Source organism: Lissotriton helveticus (genome assembly GCF_964261635.1).
Source record: "Lissotriton helveticus chromosome 1_1 unlocalized genomic scaffold, aLisHel1.1 SUPER_1_unloc_16, whole genome shotgun sequence".
Taxonomy (NCBI): domain Eukaryota; kingdom Metazoa; phylum Chordata; class Amphibia; order Caudata; family Salamandridae; genus Lissotriton; species Lissotriton helveticus.
The window spans coordinates 1,762,459-1,788,036 of NW_027611655.1; the positions used below are offsets into that span (position 1 = coordinate 1,762,459).

General features: G+C 40.6%; 1 protein-coding gene across 1 annotated transcript in view; it reads right to left on the reverse strand.

The window, feature by feature from the left end:
• Positions 1-11,788: 11,788 nt before the first annotated feature.
• Positions 11,789-25,578, reverse strand: part of LOC144805613 (uncharacterized) — a 122,914-nt gene continuing 109,124 nt past the window's right edge. The window contains exon 3 of the mRNA XM_078672137.1: positions 11,789-15,222. Within this exon, the coding sequence (XP_078528263.1) occupies positions 12,468-14,903 (2,436 nt within the window). The 5' untranslated portion in view covers positions 14,904-15,222 and the 3' untranslated portion in view covers positions 11,789-12,467. The remainder of the gene's footprint in view (positions 15,223-25,578) is intronic.

Here is a 25,578-nt window from a genome sequence, read left to right on the forward strand (position 1 = left end):
GAGACCGGAGACTGCAGAACCGAAGGAAGAAGCGGAGAACCTGAAGAACAACTGGGAGCACGCGGAGGAGTGTCCGAGGGGAAGCCAGGAGGCCAACGACCCTGCGAGCCGCCGTGCCACTCTCCCGGGGGAGGAGCGTGGCTATCCCAGGTACGGCAGCGTATGGCGGCTTGGGTGGGAAGCAAGCGTGTAAAATAGTGTACAGATCCCCTGTTTGTATCCTGCGTCCCCCCCTCCTCTCGTTTCCATTTACCCCGCGTTCACCCTCACAGTCTGTGTACTCCCCAACCACTTCACTGGTGTATGTTAGAGTTGCACGTTCACCGGTGAAACCTCTCCCGACTCACTCCACCCGGTCCCTCGGTGCATAAAACCCTAGAGGGCAGCTGAACTAATGGCCCCTTTTCTGTTGGTCTTCTCTTTCCCTGTGACACCGGAGCCAAGATAGCAACTTGCAACCCAGACCGTGACCAGACATCGAGGGGAAGTGCTATACCCATAAGAAAAGAAGGAAGAACACCCGAACGCCAAAACGGATCCCAGTCAGTTCGCCAAAGAGAGACTAACGTTCAGAACGAGGAGAACTTTAATGTTAAAAACACACCGAGGAATATCAATAAAGCCCTCTTTAACCCCACAAACCGGTGTCCTTCCTGTTCCTGCACCACAACCTGATACATCGACTACCCCTGGTCCACAAGCCCAGTCCACACACACCTAGACCCCAAAATAATCTGCCTCCAAGAGACGTGGGCAATTGAAGAATTCCAGTTAGATAACTACTACGTGTATTGTAGTGCAGCAAAAAAATCTATAAAGGGGCATGCAAGTGGAGGATTGGCTATTTTGCTAAGTTGCGAGTTAGTATGGGTCCATGAGATATTTATTCATCCTTCAAATTGCTGTATCTGTGCAAAGTTAAAATTAGAACAAGACAACTTGGGTTGTGTGACATTTTTGTATGTGGTAAATGTATATATTTCTCCAGGGAAGGCGTCCACCCCACTGGTCGACTCCATTTGCACTTTTGTGCAAAAGTTATGTAGCAATGATGAAAGAGTGTGTATCCTGATGGTAGGAGATTTTAATGCCAAGATTAATAATAGTTCCATCGCATCCTTTTCCAATTTGGACCTGGAGGAGGTTTGGTTTATACCAGAGGCAGTATTCCCTTCCAATTTAAGATCTGATAAACGTGGCCTTTTACTGTTGCAAAATTTGAGAAACCTTGACCTTATAGTATTAAATGGCAGATTCCCAGAGGACTCACCTGCAGCCCTCACCTTTCACGGGTCATATGGCAATTCCCTTCTCGACTATATGGCAGTGTCATTTCAACTGTTCGGGGCATGCTCCCAGTTTAAGGTTCTTCCTACTAATTTGAGTGAATACAACATATTGGCTGTCAAGATAGCTTTAAACTTCGAAAAACCTGAACTATGGAATCAAAGGAATGAGATAGTAACATATTCTCGAAGTAATGGGCGCACTTGTTGGTCACATAAGAACCTTCCGAATCTTCATTGGGTATTTAAGAACATTGCGTTCAGTTTAACCTGGGAGAACCCGATCGTGAGATATGAAAGAGTAATGACTGCTGTCAGAAAGTTGGGAAGAAAGATGAAAGGTGATAGCGCCGCCCCCAAAGTAACACTTTCTAATGAAATTAAAACTCTTAATAATAAGAGAAATGGGTTGATCATATCCCAATTTATAGACCCATGGCCGTCAAGACAAAAAGAGATATACAGACTAAAACAGGTCCGGAAAAGGAAAACAGCTGCAGATCGCAGGGCCTCTGAAGACGAAAAATGGGTTAACCTTCGGGAAGTGGTACTCTCGGGGGATACTAGAAAGTACTGGGCATTGATTGCCAAATACTGTGACAGTAGAGTAAAATCTCAGCCCATGTTGATCTCTGAATCTGAATGGTCTACCTATATATCCCTATTGTACGCCCCCAATCCTATAGATGCTGGGGTTGAGGGGTTCAATAGGTCTACATTTTCGGTAGAAGAGGTAGAAGCACCAATAATGAGCAAACTAGAGGGATACATTAAGGGGACGAGATACTCCGGGGCAATAGGGCCGGATGATGTCCCTGTAGCCATAATAAAAAAGGACCGTGGCGATTGGGCAAAGGTGTTACATCCCCTGTTCGTCCATTGTTATAAGTTTGGGGATATCCCTAATTCCTGGAAGGGCAGTATAATAGTACCTCTATATAAGAAAGGCCTTAAAAATTCTCTTGCAAGCTATAGACAAATCTCCCTTTTGGGCGCAACGGGAAAACTTTTTGCAAAAGCATCCTTGTCCACCTGCAAGAGTGGGTATTCGGTAATAATCTAATTCCCCTTGAACAGTCTGGTTTTCGGAAGAATAGTGGCACCTTAGACAACATCTCAGTCCTACAAACCCTAATTGATAAATATCCTGTGGGTTGGAGGCTTCCGCTGTATACAGCTTTCATTGACTTCTCCACAGCGTTTGATAGGGTAGATCGGGGGACGCTGTGGAGGAAATTGATAAGGATGGGAATCCCAGGGAATTTGTTAAGAGTAATAATCGCTCTCCACTCTTCTACCTGGACTCAAGTTCTATTAGGGGGGACCCAAAGCCTATCAAAGAAAATCATCACCCACAACAGGTTGAAGCAGGGGTGCCTCTTGGCCCCTTTACTCTTCTCAATCTACATAAATGACCTTCCAAGCCGGGTAGGGGAGAGTAAAGGGGACCCTCCACAAGTGGGTGATCTAATATTAAGTTGTTTGCTGTATGCTGACGACGCAATCATCATGGACCTAACTCCAATCGGGTTGCAAAGACGTCTAACGGAGCTGGTCAAGTACACTAATGAATATTTTTTTTAAATAAATACTTCTAAGAGTAAGGTAATGATATTTAGTCAGAAAGGCTGTAAGGTTAGATCAAATCTGAAATGGTTTTCGGGGGATGAAAATATGGAAATAGTGACATTTTATCCTTATTTAGGAAATTATTTTACAAATAAGTGCTCTGCTAACAGACATTTAGATCACTGCAAAAGTAAAGCTATTTCACAAGCATCGGCAATTAACCGCTTGTATAAGCAATGCGGGAAAAGACATTTTACACATACAAAATAAAGATTCCGCCAACCTTAAATTTGCATGTGAAACAATGGTATGCAACCTTTACCACGCATTTTTTACCACGCAATACCATTACCACGAATTTTTTACAACGCAAAAACTTTTACAACGCATACTTTTACAACGGATACTATTACAACGCAAGTACTTTTACAACGCATGTACTTTTACAACGCATTTCGTAAAATAAAGGGGTATTTTAAGGGTTAAGGGTTAGGTTTGGGTTTTTGGGTAAAGGGGTATTTTTAGGGTTTAGGGCTAGGTTTGGGTTTTTGGGTAAAGGGGTATTTTTAGGGTTCAGGGCTAGGTTTGGGTTTTTGGGTAAAGGGGTATTTTTAGGGTTCAGGGTTAGGTTTGGGTTTTTGGGTAAAGGGGTATTTTTAGGCTTCAGGGCTAGGTTTGGGTTTTTGGGTAAAGGGATATTTTTAGGGGTCAGGGCTAGGTTTGGGTTTTTGGGTAAAGGGGTATTTTTAGGGTTCAGGGCTAGGTTTGGGTTTTTGGGTAAAGCGGTATTTTTAGGGTTCAGGGCTAGGTTTGGGTTTTTGGGTAAAGGGGTATTTTTAGGGTTCAGGGTTAGGTTTGGGCTTTTGGGTAAAGGGGTATTTTTAGGGTTCAGGGCTAGGTTTGGGTTTTTGGGTAAAGGGGTATTTTTAGGGTTCAGGGCTAGGTTTGGGTTTTTGGGTAAAGGGGTATTTTTAGGGTTCAGGGCTAGGTTTGGGTTTTTGGGTAAAGGGGTATTTTTAGGGTTCAGGGCTAGGTTTGGGTAAAGGGGTATTTTTAGGGTTCAGGGCTAGGTTTGGGTTTTTGGGTAAAGGGGTATTTTTAGGGTTCAGGGCTAGGTTTGGGTTTTTGGGTAAATGTGTATTTTTAGGGTTCAGGGTTAGGTTTGGGTTTTTGGGTAAAGGGGTATTTTTAGGGTTCAGGGCTAGGTTTGGGTTTTTGGGTAAAGGGGTATTTTTAGGGTTCAGGGCTAGGTTTGGGTTTTTGGGTAAAGGGGTATTTTTAGGGTTCAGGGCTAGGTTTGGGTTTTTGGGTAAAGGGGTATTTTTAGAGTTCAGGGCTAGGTTTGGGTTTTTGGGTAAAGGGGTATTTTTAGGGTTCAGGGTTAGGTTTGGGTTTTTGGGTAAAGGGGTATTTTTAGGGTTCAGGGCTAGGTTTGGGTTTTTGGGTAAAGGGGTATTTTTAGGGTTCAGGGCTAGGTTTGGGTTTTAAATAAAATTAAATTAAAATTAAATTAAATAATAATAATTTAAATTACTTACATTTAAAAAAAAAAGTATATACTTACCAATACTTACGTTGTAATGGTATACGTTGTAAAGGGATCTGCGTTGTAAAAAAATGTGTGGTAATGGTACTTCGTTGTAATGGATCCTGCGTTGTAAAAAATGCGTGGTAAAGGTATGCGTGCTAAAAGTATGCGTTCTAACGTCATACATCCGAAACAATTGACAAATGTGAGTGGGCTAAGTTCGAGAAAGTGGAAGGTAAAATTTGGCGTCAAATATGTAACCTGAGTCACGCTGCATTAATCGCGGCTCTTAGGCTCGAATTTGGCCTTCTCTCTACATATGTTTTGTCATTGGCAGGGTCTTTAAGGTGGTGTAACGATTTGATAAATGGTCAAGAAAATCTATTAAGGCTAGCATTGCACAAGGAAATTTTTGGTAATTTATTGTGTAAAAGTGTAATTTTTAGAAACTATTTAAAAGCTTTAAGCATTTTCGGTTTAGACTTAGCAGGGGCAGCAGTTTTAAACAAAATAGCATTAAAGCAATTAATTAAAAAATCCATATATGTGATCTCACGAGAAAGAGATCTGAAAATATGCAGAGGGAATGGCAGACTGGACTGCATAGCGGAGAGCTCAATTATTAAAAATCCTCATCCGTATGTTCTTTGGAACTTGAAACATGGTGTATGCAGAGTGATTCTACTCTTCAGAATGAATTTGTTGCCGTTGAGGATAGTAACAGGAGCTTGGGAGGGTATCCCCAAAAATGAAAGACTTTGTGATTTATGCAATGGTGGTATCCAAGATTTTAATCATGTTTTGATTGTGTGCCCAGCACTTAGTTCAATACGAAGCAAATTTCTAAGGCATGGTTTTTTACATTATAATATTTCAACAGCAGAACAGGCACGCAACTTTCTTCAGCACCCCCCGTCAGAACAGATATGTTTTAAGATTTTCTGCTTTTTTAAAGAATTTTTAAATGTATATTAGAAGTCAATAAGTAGGGTGATTAGTGGATTATGTAGTACCTTGTATAACTTCCCTTGTCTTAGCACTTTTGAGCACTTTAAGCATTTTTAATTCGTTGTAACATACGATAAGTAACAATTATTTATTAGTGTGTTTAACAATCCTGTTTGCTACTTAACTTTGTTGTGCATCTTCCGAGTTATTTTGGTTATATTGATGCTAAATAATCATTCTGGGCTCTGTCCAGGATCAGGGCATCTATGCACGAGCACTTTATCTTAATATACTTGCACCTTCAGTAGCACTTTACAAAATCATCTGTTGTTAACACTGTTCTCTGTTCTCGACATAAGAAATGTTTTAATTGCTTTTGCTTTTGTTAATCTGCTGCCTGTTTATTGGATAACAATTGTATAAATGTAGTTGAGTTTATTAATCATGGGCTAAAGACAAAAGGGTCGAATCATGTATAAGCCCTGGATAAAGATTACGTTTTTATTGCGTCAGCACAATGTAGATTGCATGGGCACTTTACATGGCACTTTATAAAAGCCGGCCGCTATTTGCATTTAAAATTCATCTCCCAAAAATAAGATTTAAAAAAAAAAAAAAAAGATTTTAATTATTATTTTAGATTAACGTTAACCGTACATTGGATGAACTATACATAATTTCTTAACCATGCACTGCCCAAATGTAATTGTAGATTAGAATAGATCGCTTCATTAAATTAGGGAGTCAGCCAATAGTGTTCCTTACTAGATAATGATTAGAAGATTTCAGTCCCCCGGAGTGACGTATTTAATGATTAACAGAGATTAGTCCCTTCAGGGATGAGGTAATTTGAGGAAAATTGTTTATCACAGTATTTATTCGTAATTAAAGTTAGGGGTTTAATGAAAAATGTATTATGTACTGTGTGTAATGTAGGATAATTACAGGATGTAACCTCTTGGGTTTTTAATACTGTTTTTTATGAATTAATGTTTTATTGTAATGTTATGTGGAATTCTTCGGAATTCCAAATCATAATAAAATAAATTGAAATTGAATTGTGTCTTTTCATTTAGTATTAAAGGGATTACAATTGGTAAAACAACTAGCTTCACATGCTTTCTAAAGTCTTAGCCTATTGACTGCTGGTCCATGCTACCCCTAGGATAGCTTTCTATAAGGTTCTTTACAACCACCATCAATAAGGGTCGATTAAGGCTTTCCCAGCAAATTTTTTCAAAACTTTCACTTACAACTTGGGGCCCACTATAGAGCAGTGGTGGAGGAGGCCAGGGAACGGGGCAGCCTGCCCCCAGATTGGAGACATGCTGAGGTGGTGGTGTTCCACAAACCTGGTCGGCCACCGGAACAGCATGCTTCGTACCGTCCAATTTCTCTTTTAAATGTGGAGGCCAAGGTCTTGGCCAAGGCGTTGGCCAATCGGCTACTGCCGTATATTACCGATCTCATACACCCTGACCAGGCTGGCTTCATGCCCCGACGGGCGATGCAACAAAATATTAGGCGGGCTCATGTGGCGGTGGCAGCGGTTCGCTCCACTGGGGTGCAGGCGGCGCTCTTCCTGGCCGACATGGACAGGGCGTTGGATTCGGTTAGCTGGATATACTTGTTCTCGCTTCTGCCCCGACTGAATCTGGGGCCCGTCTTCGTGTCATATGTTCGATTGCTTTACACGGATTTGACTGCCTCCGTTCGTGTGGCGGGGGTGTCGTCCTCGAGTTTTGCCATAGGGAGGGGAACCAGGCAGGGCTGCCCCCCCTCGCCCTACTTATTCGCCTTGGCCATGGAGCCGCTGGCTGGGGGGGACCGTGTGGATGCGCAGATGCGGGGGTTTGAGTGGGAGCGCGGTCTGTCCGACAGAATCGCGCTATATGCAGACGATGTCCTGTTTTTCTTAATGGACCTTAATAGGTCGGGCCCCATCTTATGCGCATCTTACAAATTTTAGGAGAGACGTCGGGTCTCTATATCAATCCGGGCAAATCTACCCTTTGGGTGCTGGGGGATGGCCCAGCACTCGGAGACTGGGCGTCGGCCCTTCAGACAGCAGTGGGAGGCATTAAATATCTTGAGGTATTCCTGTCCGAGATCTCTGCTGTATCCTGGGAGCGTACGATTTACTGTAGGTCGGCCATCTTTAAAATGGTGGCTCTGCCTAGACTACTTTATCAGTTGCAAAATCATCCCTATCCTATCTCACCCTCTTGGTTTCGGCAAGTGGACTCGATTCTAGGACAATTTCTATGGTTGGGCGGTGCGGTCCGGGTGGCGCTACGCACGTGCTTTCGGTCGACGTACGGTGGGGGTTGGCGACCTCTGATGTTCGCTCATATTACCAAGCCTCACATCTCCTTGTATTAAATGAATGGTGGTACGGGGACAGGGGAGACCCGACCCATGCACTGGAGCGGTTCCTTATGGAGCCACACACACTCCACACGTTGCTGTATGAGACGCAGAGGCGCAGAGCACTGCCGTCAGCGACCCAGGTAGTATTTGATGTTTGGAGGCAAGCCCTGCGGCGAATGGGGTGGTGGCAGACCCTGACTGAGGAAACCCCTCTCTGGCGGAATGGCCGTCTCCCTGACCTAGCCGCCCTTCGAGGCTTTGCGGGGTGGGATAATATCGGCATTTCCAAACTAGGAGATGTCATGGCGGGGACGTCGCTTAAATCGTTCCAGGACTTGAGTGCAGAATATCATATGCCCCATACCCAGTTCCTCCGTTATTTACAATTTCGGCATGCTATTGCCCCATATTTGTAGGGATTAACGTCACTTCTGGAATTTAGTCCACTGGAGGCACGGGTCTTTATGGGAGACATTGAGACAAAGAAAATATCACGCATCTATCAATCCCTGATCATACATTGCTCTTCCGACTTGCAGAAATTGAAGGGGACCTGGGAGGATGATGTAGGGACATTGGAAGAGGAGGACTGGAATGAGGCTCTGGCAAGCCCCAGAGGCGCGGCCATTTCTGTCCGCCTTAGGTTGATCCAATTCAAATACCTGCATAGGGTATATTTCACTAGGCGGAGGCTGTGGCAGGCGGGCCTTATTGCATCCCCAAACTGTACTAGGTGTGGAAGTGAAGAGGGCACCTTCTTTCATACGGTGTGGGGTTGTAGCCGTCTGGACAGGTTCTGGAATGGAGTATGGAATGGCTTGGATGAAGTCCTTGGATGGGTGCTCCCCCGCACGCCTCGCCTGGGCCTGTTGCATGTTTTGGATGGAGTGGGGGGAAACGTCTACAAGAGGCATTTACTGTTACTGGGACTTACAGTGGCCAAAGGAGATATAGCGCAGGCGTGGAAGGACCCGAGGGCTCCGACATTGGAAGCGTGGAAGAGGGGGTTAGATTTTTGTATATGGATGGAGAAGCGCATCTTTCTTGCCTGGGCTGTCCTCGGAAACACTATAAGATCTGGAAACGTTGGGCTGGTTTCAGGGGCATTTGGCTCGAGCCTCCACCAGAACAGGACCCGATATTGGATGACTGAGCGTACTGTGCCGATAGATGTGTGTATACAAATTGCTGACATTGGCTGATACCATGTGGGGGGAGGGATCCGGGAGGGCTGGGGGTTGGGGGGGTTGGGCCGGAGGGAGGGGGGTTAATAGTATTCATTTTTACAGTTTTTTGGATGTAAAAGACATGATGGATTGCACTGCGTTACGTTTATATACTTGATTGGCAGCTGCCTCTGGGGTACAGAGCTCTGCAATTTCTATGTGGTCTATCAATAAAATCTGTTTTAAAAAAAAATAGGCGTCGATTAGACTAGTGCAAGGTGCCCACTAGAACTAGTGGACATCATATGCCAGGTTAACTTCTCACAACTGCCCCACACATATTCTTCATAAATGAGGCCCTTTGTTTTTAGCCACACCTTTGACCCCCACCACGATCACTGACCTTTGCTTTGCTAAATACTTTTTAATATTATTTCCCCACTGTAAAAATTATTTTTTGGAGGGAAATAAGGGCGTTTATGGTTGTCGATAGTTGTCAATGATGAGGGTACCAAGTTCTAGAACTTTTTGACTGGAGGGGGTCCTTACGCCGAAAAGATTTTGACAGGGGGGTCTCGGCATCAAAAAGTTTGAAGACCTCTGCTTTATGGTATAAGATAGTTCACAGTATTCAAACATCTAGGATTGCAGTCGGTACTTTCAGCAAATATTTATTTTATTACAGATCAGCATGTTAAAAAACAATACACGGTACGAAAGGAGAAAGAATACAATTGTTGCCCACATGTGATATAGTAGATTGTAATCACTGCTCTAAGTAGAGGCCTTTTATTCGCAGGTTGTTCAGCAAACTGTCCTGCAATGTCTGTACAAATGGTGGCACCTCCTGTCCCACATGAAACCATAAACCTGATACACACAAATACTTCAGGGCTGCAAATACCTAAGGCCAGTGGCATCTGACTTCCATCTGACCCCAAAACTCCACTTGCCTCTCCTGGGTAGTATTGTTTAATGTAAGAAACAAAATGCCAATGATATACAGCATGAACATAACATCCTAGATGACAAACTCCACAAATGTGCCCAAAACTGTGGATATGAGCCCTAGAAGGCCTTGCAGAGCAAATCTCATAACTTAGTAAATAGGCAGCACCAGGTCTTATCACCAGGTAGCCAGAATAGCCCTTAAAACTACAGCAGACTGGGTGTAGGTAAAGAAATGTAGCTGTTGCTTACTGTCCATTTGCTGCTATCTGGAGATTGCATATTGTCTCCTCTGTAGGAAAGGGGCAAGTTGTCCTGGAACCTTTTCTTGACTAATCCTTTGGCACCTTTGATGACTGCCACTGTTTTTGTTCCTTTGTTCCACATTGTGCTCAGTTACTTCATCCCCCTATAGCTGTTGTTGTGTAGTTCCTATAAACATATATAGGATCTGCACGTTCAGACAACATACACTGTGGGATTGGTGTCCAGCATATTCCAGACACCCCCACCGGGTATGTTAGCCTGTATTCCAGCTACCGCACAGTGTCACTATAAACCCTTCTTACCAAAGAGAGAATAGTTTTTAGCAACTATTGAACATAACAACTCTGTCCCATCAGGGATCGTGGAAAAAGTGCAGTACTTTTCGCTCAGTTACTCGTGCTCACTTTTATTTCAGAGTAATGCACAGAATAAACAGTAGGGACCTTTTTCAATAAGCATTTATTGAACCAACGTCATTCTGCTGTAAAATAGGTGTGCTGAAACAACCATAAGACAAACAGATCTAAATGATTATAACAACCAAAAGAGTAAAAGGATGGTAAATTCCTACCATTGTGCTAGAACAATGAATACAGACCAGAATATAAAATACATGACAGTAATAAATTCCTACTCCTACAATGCAACACTATCTTGATGTACCTACGTGTACCTAACATTTATGTAGGTGTAGAGCCAAGAATCCCCCTAGGATAAAGCCAACCCCATTACCTGAAATGAGAGACTGTGTGACCCTGTCTTGGTCTGAAGATGGACACACTGCGAGGGATGTCACACCACTGCGAACTGGAGTGTCTGCCTGCAGGAACATCAGCGTCTCGCGTCAATGTGTCAGTATGAAAGTCCTTCTTCGCCTCCCCCTGCCTCAGGAAAGATATGGTGTTTATATGCCCAAAGTGGTACCCTCAGGGGATCTACCTTGCTGTGTCATGTCGGACTAGGATGACGGAAGGAATAACCCTTATACATAGTTATTATGCAGGAGATGGTAGTCTTGCTGAGATTCCAAGAACCCTCATGTATAATGGATGAGGCTAGTTTTTCCGAAAACAAACCCACGTCCTGTAAGCAGTACCGTAACTAGGTATAATGTCACTACCAAGAACCGTTATGTAGTGTAATGGCAGGGAAGATATAGGTAAAAGGTTCGGTAATTACCTGAGCCTATATTGGGGTATCTGTATGAAACATAACACTGTGAGCAGGTGTGGGTTTTTTAAACAATGCCTTGTCTCAGTAAGTGGTAAGTGCATGTATATGGTTTTACTTCTATGTGGAACTTCTGATGTTATATTGGCCGTGTCCTTCTAATAAATGCCTTGTCACTTTCTTTACATTCATACGGTTACGTCATTAAGAACACTGTTGCATTTTGTTCATTCATACAGAATTTCCCAGGGACTTTCTGATGTTGTTTTAACTCTACCTTGCTAATAAATGCCTTGTCACATTCAGTGTAGTCTTAAGTGGGGACATTTCATATTGTGTTAGCTCTCCATTTCTTATGAATGCACTCTCACGTTCTAAACATCTATATAGTTTCTCTTCAATGTGAGCATTCTAAAGTCATATTAAATTTTGTTATGTAGCAAATCCCTTGTTGCATTCTGTGCAATACCATGGTTATTCCCTAGTGTAAATCTGTTGATGCTGTATTAGCTTATTCTTCCTATGTAAGACTCCATCACATTCTGTATGTACATAGCATTTCTCTCCATGTGGATTTTCTAATGTCATTTTAGATCGCCATTTGTCATGAATGCTTTGTGAAAGTCAATACATTGATATGGTTTCTCGCCTGTGTGAACTTTCCGATGTTAAATTAAATTTTGCTTTCTAACAAATCCCAGTCACCTTCTGTACATTGATATGGTTTCTCTCCAGTGTGGTTTGGATGTTGTTTTTAGCTCTCTATTTGTTAAAAATGCTTTGTCACACTCCGTACATTCATTCGGTTTTTCCCAAATAGATTTTCTGATGTCGCTTCAGATCTCCATTTATTAACAATGCATTGCCTCACTCTGTACATTGATATTGTTTCTCCCCAATGTCGCCTTTATGTTGTTTTAACACTCCATTTGTACTTAATGTTTTGTCACACTCTGTACATTGATATGGTTTCTCCCCAGTATGGATTTTCTGATGTCGATTTAGTTGCCACTTTCTTATGAATGCTTTGTGACACCCTGTACATTCATACGGTTTTTACCCAGCATGGATTTTCTGATGTTGCTTCTGTTCTCCATTGGTTATAAATGCTTTGCCACACTCTGTAGATTGATATGGTTTCTACCCAGTATGGATTTTTTGATGTCCTTTTAGCTCTCCATTTGTTATGAATGCTTTGTCACACTCTGTACATTATTACGGTTTCTCCCCAGTATGGATTTTCTGATGTTGTTTTAGCTGCCACTTTCTTAAGAATGCTTTGTCACACTCTGTACATTTATATGGTTTCTCCCTAGTGTGGATTTTCTGATGTACTTTTAGCTCTCCATTAGTTATAAATGCCTTGCCACACTGTGCACATTGATATGGTTTCTCCCCAGTGTGGATTTTCTGATGTCGTTTTAGCTCTCGATTTCTTATAAATGCTTTGTTGCATTCTGTACATTCATATGGTTTATCCCCAGTGTGGATTTTCTGATGTTGATTTAGATGCCACTTTCTTATAAATGCTTTGTCACACTCTGTACATTGATATGGTTTCTCCCCAGTATGGATTTTTTCATGTCGTTTTAGCCCTTCATTTCTTATGAATGATTTGCCACACTCTGTACATTGATATGCTTTCTCCCCAGTATGGATTTTTTTATGTCGTTTTAGCCCTTTATTTCTTATGAATGCTTTGTCACACTCTGTACATTGATATGCTTTCTCCCCAGTATGGATTTTCTGATGTTGTGTTAGCTCAGGATTAGTTATGAATGCTTTGCCACACTGTGAACATTGATATGGTTTCTCCTTAGTATGGATTTTTATATGTCGTTTTAGCTCTCCATTTGTTATGAATGCTTTGTCACACTCTGTACATTGATATGGTTTCTCCCCAGTATGGATTTGCTGATGTTGTATTAGCTCAGGATTAGTTATGAATGCTTTGCCACACTGTGCACATTGATATGGTTTCTCCCCAGTGTGGATTTTCTGATGTCGTTTTAGCTCTAGATTTCTTATAAATGCTTTGTTGCATTCTGTACAGTCATACGGTTTCTCCCGAGTGTGGATTTTCAGATGTTGATTTAGCTGCCACTTTCTTATAAATGCTTTGTCACACTCTGTACATTGATATGGTTTCTCCCCAGCATGGATTTTCTGATGTTGCTTCTGTTCTCCATTGGTTATAAATGCTGTGCCACACTCTGAACATTGATATGGTTTCTCCCCAGTATGGATTTTTTTGTGTCGCTTTAGCCCTCCATTTCTTATGAATGCTTTGCCACACTGTGAACATTGATATGGTTTCTCCTCAGTATGGATTTTTATATGTCGTTTTAGCGCTCCATTTCTTATGAATGCTTTGTCACACTCTGTACATTGATATGGTTTCTCCCCAGTATGGATTTTCTGATGTTGTGTTAGCTCAGGATTAGTTATGAATGCTTTGCCACACTGTGCACATTGATATGGTTTCTCCCCAGTGTGGATTTTCTGATGTCGTTTTAGCTCTAGATTTCTTATAAATGCTTTGTTGCATTCTGTACATTCATACGGTTTCTCCCGAGTGTGGATTTTCAGATATTGATTTAGCTGCCACTTTCTTATAAATGCTTTGTCACACTCTGTACATTGATATGGTTTCTCCCCAGCATGGATTTTGTGATGTTGCTTCTGTTCTCCATTGGTTATAAATGCTTTGCCACACTCTGTACATTGATATGGTTTCTCCCCAGTATGGATTTTTTTGTGTCGTTTTAGCCCTCCATTTCTTATGAATGCTTTGCCACACTGTGAACATTGATATGGTTTCTCCTCAGTATGGATTTTTATATGTCGTTTTAGTCCTCCATTTCTTATGAATGCTTTGTCACACTCTGTACATTGATATGGTTTCTCCCCAGTATGGATTTTCTGATGTTGTGTTAGCTCAGGATTAGTTATGAACGTTTTGCCACACTGTGCACATTGATATGGTTTCTCCCCAGTGTGGATTTTCTGATGTCGTTTTAGCTCTAGATTTCTTATAAATGCTTTGTTGCATTCTGTACATTCATACGGTTTCTCCCCAGTGTGGATTTTCAGATGTTGATTTAGGTGCCACTTTCTTATAAATGCTTTGTCACACTCTGTACATTGATATGGTTTCTCCCCAATATGGATTTTCTGGTGTTGCTTCAGTTCTCCATTTCTTATGAATGCTTTGCCACAATGTGCACATTGATATGGTTTCTCCCCAGAGTGGATTTTTTTATGTCGTTTTAACTCTCCATTTGTTATGAATACTTTGTCACACTCTGTACATTGATATGGTTTCTCCCCAGTGTGGATTTTCTGATGTTGTGTTACCTCTCCATTAGTTATAAATGCTTTGCCACTTTGTGCGCATTGATATGGTTTCTCCCCTCTGTGGATTTTCTGATGTAGTTTTAGCTCTCCATTTGTTCTAAATGTTTTGCCACACTCTGTACATTGATATGGTTTCTCCCCAGTGTGGATTTTCTGATGAAGTTTTAGCTGTCCATTAGTTATAAATGCCTTGCGACACTGTGCACATTGATATGGTTTCTCCCCTGTGTGGATTTTCTGATATAGTTCTAGATCTCCATTTGTTCTATATGTTTTGCCACATTGTGTTGTCATCTTCTACATATTCACACGGTTTCTCTTATTTGTTTTCTTTCCTATACTAGGTTAGTTCTTCCTTCATAATAAGCATCTCATCAGACTTGCTCAGTTTGTTCAGTGTGTTATGTCTTCTATGTACATCAGCTGATCCCTAAGTGCCAAGTGCAGACCTCATTGGACAGTACGGGTTTTCAGCTGTAGAAAAATACTTTGGCACGGCATTAGCCTTCATGGGAAGTGATCTCGAGGCATATTGTTTTGTTTTTCCATCACTTCCTAAACAAGTAATGTTTACTGTCTTCACCTTTTTCGATCATTATTGCATTTGTTTCATCTATAAGAAAAAGATTTAAAATTAAAAACACACTGGATAAGCTTAAATGCAGAGTCCATCACGAAAATTCATTGGCATGTAATTGTTCATAAAGACAAATGCACTAATGAAATTCTAGATTACACTTTCAATGTGAAGATGTAGTAGACAGAGTAAGGGCATACGATCCTTCAAAGATCCTCTTCTATCGAGGAGTGCGGACTAAAAGAGCAACCAAGACACCAGAGAAGGTTCCTTGTCCATTGAGTGAGACCCTCTCCCTACAACACGCTACAATGTTAAATACATAGCAACACAATGCCTCCTTTCTTATCCAGGGAATGCTTCCTATTCTCACACAGGTTAACAAAAATACAAAATGGAGCCTTTTCTAGTGAATGGACCATGCAAGACAGAGCATCACAATAACGTCAGGAAACATAAGCGTATGCTGCAAGGGAGTCCTTTATAGTATCAGAGAGTCTGGAATAGGATAGACAGGTGATCTGAGTATCTTCAACATAGTGTAACACTAGAGATCTGAGGCTCTGACCATATCTAGTCAAGGAACAGGCGGATTAGAACTACTTTACGTCAATGTAATAGAAAGAGGCCCTGTTGATCCAAGAGACAGGATTCCATGTAAGACTTAATCATCACAAATAAATTCTCTTGGAAAACTAGATTCTATTACCTCTATTGTTCATCACCTCTTACACCGTCACACACTAATATACACCAGTCATCAAATGTACCACCAAAACAATCCTTGAATATCAAGTTTAATATCAAACAATATATATATATATATATATATATATATATATATATATATATATATATATATGTGTGACCAAGGCCTCTGTGAAGGCCGAAACGTTATGCTGAGGTGCGCCTTCCCCACGATTTAATAAAACTGCTCACCTGCATTTGGGTCTCCTCTTCATTTCTGCGCCAAAGGTATCGTGACTGGGCTCCAGGCAAGAGAAAATTGAGATTGTTTTATATATATATATATATATATATATATATATATATATATATATATATATATATTCACTGAAAAAACCATAGGTTATACACCATATATAGTTAGGAATTAGCATTTAAAAAACCTTATTTTACTCACACAAAACCATTGAAATTCCATATATAGTTAGTTGTACTAACTATATATCGCGCACCCGCAATCCACTGCTGATCATGTCACATATTACATCATTCATGACATGGTCAGTGACATCACTGATGACATCACTGATGACATCTCAAATGACATCACTGATGACATCACTGATGACATCTCAAATGACATCACTGATGACATCACTGATGACATCTCAAATGACATCACTGATGACATCACTGATGACATCATTCATGTGATAATACGATGAAGCTCTTCAGACTCTAATATAACCTTAGATACACTCAGTGTAAACAGACACTCACAGACTGTCACTCATCCATGGAGTTACTCACACACCTAGTCAGTCATGCAAAGAATCAATCACACCTCCATTTCCTCAACTATACAGTTATACACACCTTACTTATTCAAACATATACTAACACATATTTACTCTCTTATACAATCCCTGATACAAGTTCACAATGATCCATACAGCCACTCACACATTCACTGGCTCTTTTGCACAGTTATTTATATATGTCAACTCTCACATGTACTGTGTTTTACATATGTACTTACTTTGACATGTAGCACTGAGATATCCATTCACTCACCAATACACTCATGCACACAGTGAACCGCCCATACAGCTGTTTCCACATGCACTTTTGAACCCATACATCTAGTGAATCAACTGCTCACACATCTATGCACAGAGTCATACACCTCCCAGCCACCCATACACACTCTCAGTCTCCCATACAAATACTTGGGCAACCAATCAATAACCCATATAGTTAATCATATAGCTAATGATCAACACATGCAGCAGTTTATAGAACAACAGACATAATGATGCACAAATTGAGACAGTTTAGTCACTAACCCATGCACTCAGTGAGACACGTTTAATCACTCACTCATACAGTCAGTCATGCACCTACTAAATCCTTCATCCAGACATTTATACATCCACTCATTCTTAAATATGTAAGACATATTTTAACTTTACAGAAAAATACAGTCACTGGATGTTGTCATCAGTGATGTCATCAGTGATGTCATTTGAGATGTCATCAGTGATGTCATCAGTGATGTCATTTGAGATGTCATCAGTGATGTCATCAGTGATGTCACTGACCATGTCATGAATGATGTAATATGTGACATGATCAGCAGTGGATTGCGGGTGCGCGATATATAGTTAGTACAACTAACTATATATGGAATTTCAATGGTTTTGTGTGAGTAAAATAAGGTTTTTTAAATGCTAATTCCTAACTATATATGGTGTATAACCTATGGTTTTTTCAGTGAATTTTCAAGGTTTTGTAAATGCTAATTCCTAACTATATATGGTCTATAACCTATGGTTTTTTCAGTGAATTTCATTGGTATTTTAAAAGCTAATATCTATAGCTGTAAAATGTATTCTTCTTTAAATCCAAAAATATATTTTATATGTTTATTAATAATTTTTTTTAAATATTTTTTTTGTTTCGCTCCCGGTCCGCGAACCGGAAAGCTTTCCGTTAGCTCAAATTGATGCCGCGACCCGGTCCGCGAACCGTTAAGAAATCAACATCGTGACGCGTCGCGAAAGCGCGACGTATCGCGTTGCCGCGTAATGCGTCTTATGACGTACCGCGTTAGCGCACCCGGAAGTGCCCCGGGGCGCGGACCGAGGCGCGAAACGCAGCTCCCCGGAAGCGATCCGCGGCGCGTCGCGAAAGCGCGACGTATCGCGTTGCCGCGTAATGCGTCTTGTGACGTACCGCGTTAGCGCACCCGGAAGTGCTCCGGGGTGCGGACCGAGGCGCGAAGCGCAGCGACCCGGAAGCTAACCGGGGCGCGTTCCGCAGCGCGTAACAGGAGCGTGAGAGGTCATGTGACTTGTTAATAAAACTTTTCATTGGTTCATTTCACTTTTGGTTTCATAATCATGTAAGGCTAGGTCAGGTGACCTAAAAATAACACTTTTCATTGGTTGAGAACTATTGTTTTTCTCAAATGATGAAAACCCCTCCTTCTTTCCTCACTCTGACTTTCATCATTGTGAGAGGAAGACCTTTATTAGTACTTCAATACTTCAGAAATGGCTTCAGTAGTTGCTTCAGCTGGTGCACCCCCACCACCACCTCCACCTCCTCATGGGAAGAGAGGACCACCTCCCCAGGTCATGACCAACACAGAGGAGGAAGAGGAAGAAATGGAGGAAGAGGAGGGAGAAGAACCACAGTTCTTAGAAGAGTTGCCCCGGGTTTCCCATAAGAAACCCAGTTTCATCTGGCAGTTTTATTCAATCCCTCCTGGCCAAAAAAAAGTGAATGCGAGGTATGTCACCTGCCTCATCTGCAAAGATAAATTATCAAGGCGGACGGATAAGAAGTATAGTTATGGGAACTATACTATGCACAGGCACATGACCAGGAAGCATCCACTTAATTACAGCCGGGCGGAAATACGGGATTTGGAGGAAAATCCTACATCAACTCCTGTGGCCAGATCAAGATCGTCAATTTCATTGACACCAGCAGAGGCACGGGAAACTGTGCCAAACATACAAGAGAATTTTGGCCACATGAAACATACTTGTATGCACTGTGGTGCGTTGATAGCATGTGGCAATATGAGTATAAATGCTATCAACCTGGCTTATGAACATCATAATTGCCCTAACCGCCCCCAGTAATTTTTTTTTTGCTCCTGTTGAGCCCTTTTCAATGCCTGTTTTTTGTTGTTTCCCCCCCCAAAAAAACCAAAAAAAATATAAAATCGTTCAAAAAATACAAAAAAAACAAAAAATAAAAAAATATATAAAACAACAAAAATATTTAAAAAAAAAGTTCTTGTCAGAACTACCTCCCCTTTCAAAAAAAATTGCTAGAATGTTTAGCACTCTGGCAAGCTCTATTTCTTTTGGTTCGCTTCCCGGTTAGCTTCCCGGTACGCGGACCGGGAGCTAACCAAAAAAAAAAAAAGAGTAATTATAAGGAAAGTAAACAGAGAGTGATGTTAAAAGAAAGACAGCTATAGGGAGTAAAGAGGAGATACTGTTTAATAGATCTATTTACCGAAGAAAAGACGGAAGAGGGTATAATTGTGAAAAACAAAATAGATAAGGAAGTGAAAGAAAAAAAAAGAGAGTATAACATTAACAAAGAAGAGTTTCTTGGAGAATGTGAGGGAATGTTCAAAATAAGATTAAAACATGGGGAATAACAGAGAGAAAAAATAGAAAACAGAAAACAAAAAATAACAGAAAAAGATTAATTGAAACAGCAAAGAAATGTAAGTAACATAGAGCCATATCATCAACATAGGCAATAAAAGTTTTGCAGCTTTTATTGGCAGAAATGTGTCGCTAAAGCCGCTTTTGCGGCAGAAAACTGCCGCTAAAACCGCTTTTGCACCAGTTTTCTGCCAATAAAAACAGCAATAATTTTATTGGCTGTGTTCATAATATGCCCCTTAGTGTGCTTCAACTACACAGAGAAAGCATTATGAACAAATAGTGATAGAGTGATCAGTCAAAGATACTAAGAGTAATAGAGACGGAGTGAGTGAACAAGAGTGAGGAACTAGGAGAAGAGAGGGACTGAGAAAAAGAGTGGAAGGAGTTGAGTAAGTAGGTAATAGAGAAAGGAATGAGGGAAGTAGCAAAGGCAGGAAACTGAGGGTTAAAGAAATGAAGCAGTGGAACTAATAGAAGTTAAATGTGATAGAAATGTAACGAATAGAGTACAAAACATTTACCTTATAATTGTCGTTAAATTACTCACTTTTTGTTTTTATACTTTCAATCTGTGAAAGAGAGAACAAACATTTGAAAAATATTAAAACATGTATTTAAAAATTACAAAAGACAAGGGAAAAGATTGAAGGACAAACAGTTTTTCAACAACTTTGACACTTACAGAAGCTTCTGCTTCTCCAGCCCCCCTACACAGTCCTAAAGATATACATTTTAAACTAACAGTATCTTGATGCAGATGAAGTGAGGCCTATCTTAAAACATGGTGCATCTTTTGCATTGCTGTTGTCTCAGAAAAGTGTCGCAAGACACTAAAATTTTAAATGATTGCTTCAGGATGCCAATAAGATGTGTCCTATCCAAAGGTTTGTTTGAGGTGAGGCCTACTCAGGGTTGCAGATGAAATTTCGAGTTGTTGAAGAAAATAGAGGACATAATACATGTGAAGGTCTACCAATGAAGTGAGTCATGTCCACTGCACTCTTGAACAAAGTCCAAACCTCCTATGTTTCCCTGGACAGACCTAAACTTGATCTGCACAATGTGATTCGTAATGATAGGAAACACAGGTGATGTAATTGAAATACGTGCAATTTCTTTTGCTCATTTCACAATCACATCACTTGTGTTTCCTTTGCTTAGGTATCTCATTGTGCAGATGTAGTCCAGCATATGAAAGAGTACGCAGAAGTGCAGCACTGCATGCAACAACTTTGACACTTACAGAAGCCTCACCTTCTCCATGCCTCCTACACAGTTCTACATATACATCATAAATGCAAACAGTACAGAATTAATTATACATGTTAAATGGTTTATTTTTGCTGTTCTCAGAATGTATCAAAATTCACTAAAAACAGTGACTTGAAGGTATTCATCATATAACAGCGGGGAAAAAAACCCACAATCAAAATGATTGTGTTTAAAAAACCCATACAACATAACAAATCAGAATTCAGAACTCCTTAAAGTTAACTTACTTTCCATGACGTCAAAGGATGTCCTATGAACAGCTTACACTCTGTTGTGCTGTTATTACTTTCAGCCCGCCACTTTCTGAAAGAAAACCTCCATCGTTTTTAAAAACATGTTACATGCAATAAATGACTTCTTGCTCTCTACCACAAGTTTCCACAAAGCCAAATCTTGTCAGAGCCATTTATAACTCTTGGATTTCTTGTAAGCCAATCCCGTCATTTGGCATTTCTGCAACTTTCAGAATTAAAATGTTGAAGATCATTTTCACAATCCTGGAATAGTAATATCTTCCCCTTCTTGCTCAGTCATGTTCTACATTTCCTATGACACTGATACTGCTTACTATGAAGCAGACTTACACTACCTCTATGACTACTACAATTATTTAATTCTCTACATCACTTTTAATCACAAAGCAATGTAAAACAGTAGACAGCATTGCAGACTTACATTCCCTCTACTCTATGTTTTGATTGGCGGCTTCAATTAGCTTATAAAAAGAAATAGTTTTTCTGAACTCATTCAAAGTGCACTTATTTCTCCATGACGTCCAGTCTTATGGTTAGAAGTTATGTCTCTGAACTACACTTATCCTCAAGGCCAAATCGTGTAGGAGCCATTAGAACTTCTTGAAATTCCACAGAGCACATCCCGAGATTCTTTCCCTAAAATTTTGGTTTTAAAAACACCAGGTAAGAGTTTTTAAGGTCATACGGCAATTTTTTTTTGAAAATTAAAACAGAATCATTGCAGAATGACCAGCCATTTCTAGACTTTAAATAAGCTGTGTAATGTCCTGATGTTATTGAAGGACCGTCATGATATATAATTGCTGCAGTTACAAAAGTCCTTCCTGATATTGACAACTGCGAAGCCACACATTTTTTAATTAAAGTTGTCAATTTTGTTCCATCAGGCCTACATCGTTGGAACATTAAAATGACATACTGGCCATATGTTCGTATAAATAATGTGGACATCATTTCAGATTTACATTGGCTACACTCCATGTTGTGATCAGCTGCTTTTACTAGCTTATTAAAGGAGACTGATTTACTGTCTGGCAAAGTTAAATATATAAATCTTTCTGAGTCTACACTAGTAGTACTTGATACCATACAGTTCTCGCAGTCATGCTGCCATTGATAAGAAAGCCCAAACAGCTGATCTACATCTACACCTTCAGCATGCAATACATCAAGCATATACATTAAAAACTCCTGACAATCTTGCTGAATATTTTGAGAGAATTGTGTTTGGCCTGAACATCTGTCTAACGGATTTCGAATTTCAGACACACGTTCTATGTTTGTTCTATCAGTGCTACATTTCTCTAACACAGAATTTAACAAACTGCAAAATCTTTGATCAGAATTGACCACAATCTCTTCTTTTACATTTTCTAGAGAAAACAAAACATTAACCACTACATTAGCATAGCAGTTGACACCAGAACTGTTTTCAAATTGAAAACCAACAACATCTTCAACAGAATTCTTTTTGTTTCTGCTTATAATTGCAGGTTCATCGACTTTTCGTCTTTTTGCTACAACCTCCCCAGTATTGGTTACATTTCTTCGTTTCCGGCCTACCACACGTTTCTCAAACAAAGGATATTGAGGCAAATGTGGCGCATACTCTCTTCTTAACCTATTGTATTCCTTAACACAATCTAGATCCGCACAAATGCTTGTGACATCACACTCAATCAAGTACAATCCCGATAAAGTTCTAACTCGTGACAATGCCACATATGCCATACCCTCCTTGAACACAGAACTGCCAATATTCACCAATGCACTGTCTACACTTAAACCTTGCGATTTATGGATTGTCACCGCATATGCCAAGCAAACAGGAAACTGCTTACGGCGAACATATAAGTCTTTTACAAGCAAAAATCTAGCAGAGCAACGACCAATTAGCTGTACTTCCTCAATGCCATCAAATTTAATTTTTAAAAATTCAATTCCATCTCTATTTCTGTATTTTACAAAATCAACAACATTACCCATTGATCCATTTACCAGACCTCTTTCAACATGTAAATTCCTTCTTAAAATTATACGGCAGTTCAAGCACACATTCAGAGTCTTTTCAAAACCTGCAGTTTTAGATATACTCTTCTCTAATGAATCCAATTTTGTTTTCAGATTCTCAGACAAAATAATTGTGGATCCCATATGCTCTACTCTGTCAATAGCTTCCAGTTTCACAATCTCTTGCTTTTCTAAATGCAACATTTTGTTGTTGAATTTGGCACATTCTGCAAGAGTTGGCATCAAACATATTCCAGATTTCTTCTCAGTAATTTTCTGAAAAATATTCTCAGGCACAACATCTTGTTCTGGATATAAATTTGACAGTAATCGTGCATGTAAAGCTTCTTTCCCATGCTCGGTCACTTTTCCAATTCCAACATCTTGTAGAATAGTCTTGTAAACTTCATCATTCGCCTGACGCATATTTTCATGCAGTTCAGCATAATTGAAGTTTAACCATATATTGACGTTGCCAATGCTGCCTAGGCACTTCCTGGTATCTTCATGCGTGAGCATTTTGAACACAGGTTGCCCTTTCACTGGTGTCAGCTGCAGAAGATCTCCGAAAACAATGATGTGTTTGCCACCAAATAACACATCATACTCTGTTTTGAGAACTTCTTGCATTCTCAAATGCACAAAGGCAAGCATGACATTGGAAACCATGCTTACTTCGTCAATGATAAGAAGTTTCATTTTCCTCAAGATTCTTGAAACTTCAAAACAAGCATCTCCAGATAGCTTGTGATATTGTAATTTGTTGTCATGCTCCACTGGCAGCATCAGTAAACGATGTAAAGTAATCCCTTTAATGTTATGTGCTGCCAGTCCAGTTGGAGCGGTGACAACACAAGACAGCGATGACTCTGTCCTTTCCTGCAAATAGCATGAAATTGCTTTAATGAGGAAACTTTTTCCAGTTCCCGCTTCTCCACTCACGTACAGTCGGACAGGCTTCAACGACGTACATGAGCACTCTTTCTTGTCATGACTTAATCCATGATCAATTTGCATGGTAACTTCGTCATATATTTTCCTCTGCTCAACGTTGAGTTGTCTTTCCAACTCTTCTAAGTTAACCGCATCCTCCTGAGCATGTGCCATGGCTCTTTCCACTTCATTCATAGCAGTGGCAGCTTCATTTTCGATAACAGGTCCTCCTAGTGGATCCTGACTCAATGAAGCAGAACTCTGACTGTCCTGAGAACTGTCTCTGGCAATCTCGGCTGCAATCATTGCTTCCTGCTCAATTTCCGCATTCAACATTTCTACATATTTGGGAAAAGCAGGACATTCTATGGTCTCCTTGGCGGCATTGAAAGAGTCTTCGTAACAGAGAAAATCTCCAAGCAGTTCCTCTTCTGCACGCCAAGGCTTGAAAAGTTGCAAAAGTGCTAAATAGAAAAACTCCTTTTTTTCAGGAGATTCGCCACTCAATTTTCGATGGTTTACCAAGTGGCATTTTCTTTGCTTGACCAGACATCCCTCACTTCCTATTACAGCATACACTCCTTTCTCAGTATCTTCTTTGATGTTCCTCTTGAATATGTAATTTTGCAGAACCTCATACAGACAAACATTCTCGAGGTGACTGCTTCGATTTGGATAATATGTATCCAACATGTTGGTCTTCAAAATGTCGGTACTGTTTGGCTCCTTTTCCGCCAAATACTCAATTTCCCGCACAGGTTTGAGAACTCGATTACGCGTTGCAGCAAGACCAAGACTCGCCCAAATGATACTCCTGGACTTGGCATAGAGACTTGCTGAAGACAACCGGTCAGAACATTCGTACGCTCCGATTTCTCGATGCGACAACATCTTCAGACTGAAACTGTACAACTTCTTGCTGAGGCTCTTTTCATGGGAAATGTCCTCCCACATATCCTTCAATTCTGTCTTCTCTTTTTTGGTGATGTAAGACGTCACATACCGAGCCACAGCCATACAGTTATCAGCCACAAACTGTATATCCATGTTAGCATTCCACATGGACAAAATCACCGGGTTGTAGTCGTTGATGTACTTGGACTCTTCGTTCCTCTTCAAATTGTATGTGTTTTTAGGTGATTTCTTCATCACATTATGTCGCAGCGAAGACATCAAACTGTTTACTCTTCCTTTAGAAATCACCGGTCGTGGAAAACCGAAACGACATTTGGTGTAGAACTTGTCCTTGTTTCGGAATTTACGACGACAGTACTTTCCACATCGATGGCTTTGGAAACGCAGAACTTTTTCTCTTAGGCTTTTCTTCTCCTTTGCGTTTGGAACAGCACACGTAGAATACTGTTGTATAAAACTCATCACTGAGTCTTCTGGATCCATTCCAAATTTAGGTGCATCCTTGATCCACAGCAACATATGTATATGAGGAGCACCTCTTGCTTGGTACTCCTTTCTCCAGAAGAAATCCAACACCTCTCCAAGAGGTGGATTCTTCTTATTCATGATGAAAGACATCATAGCTT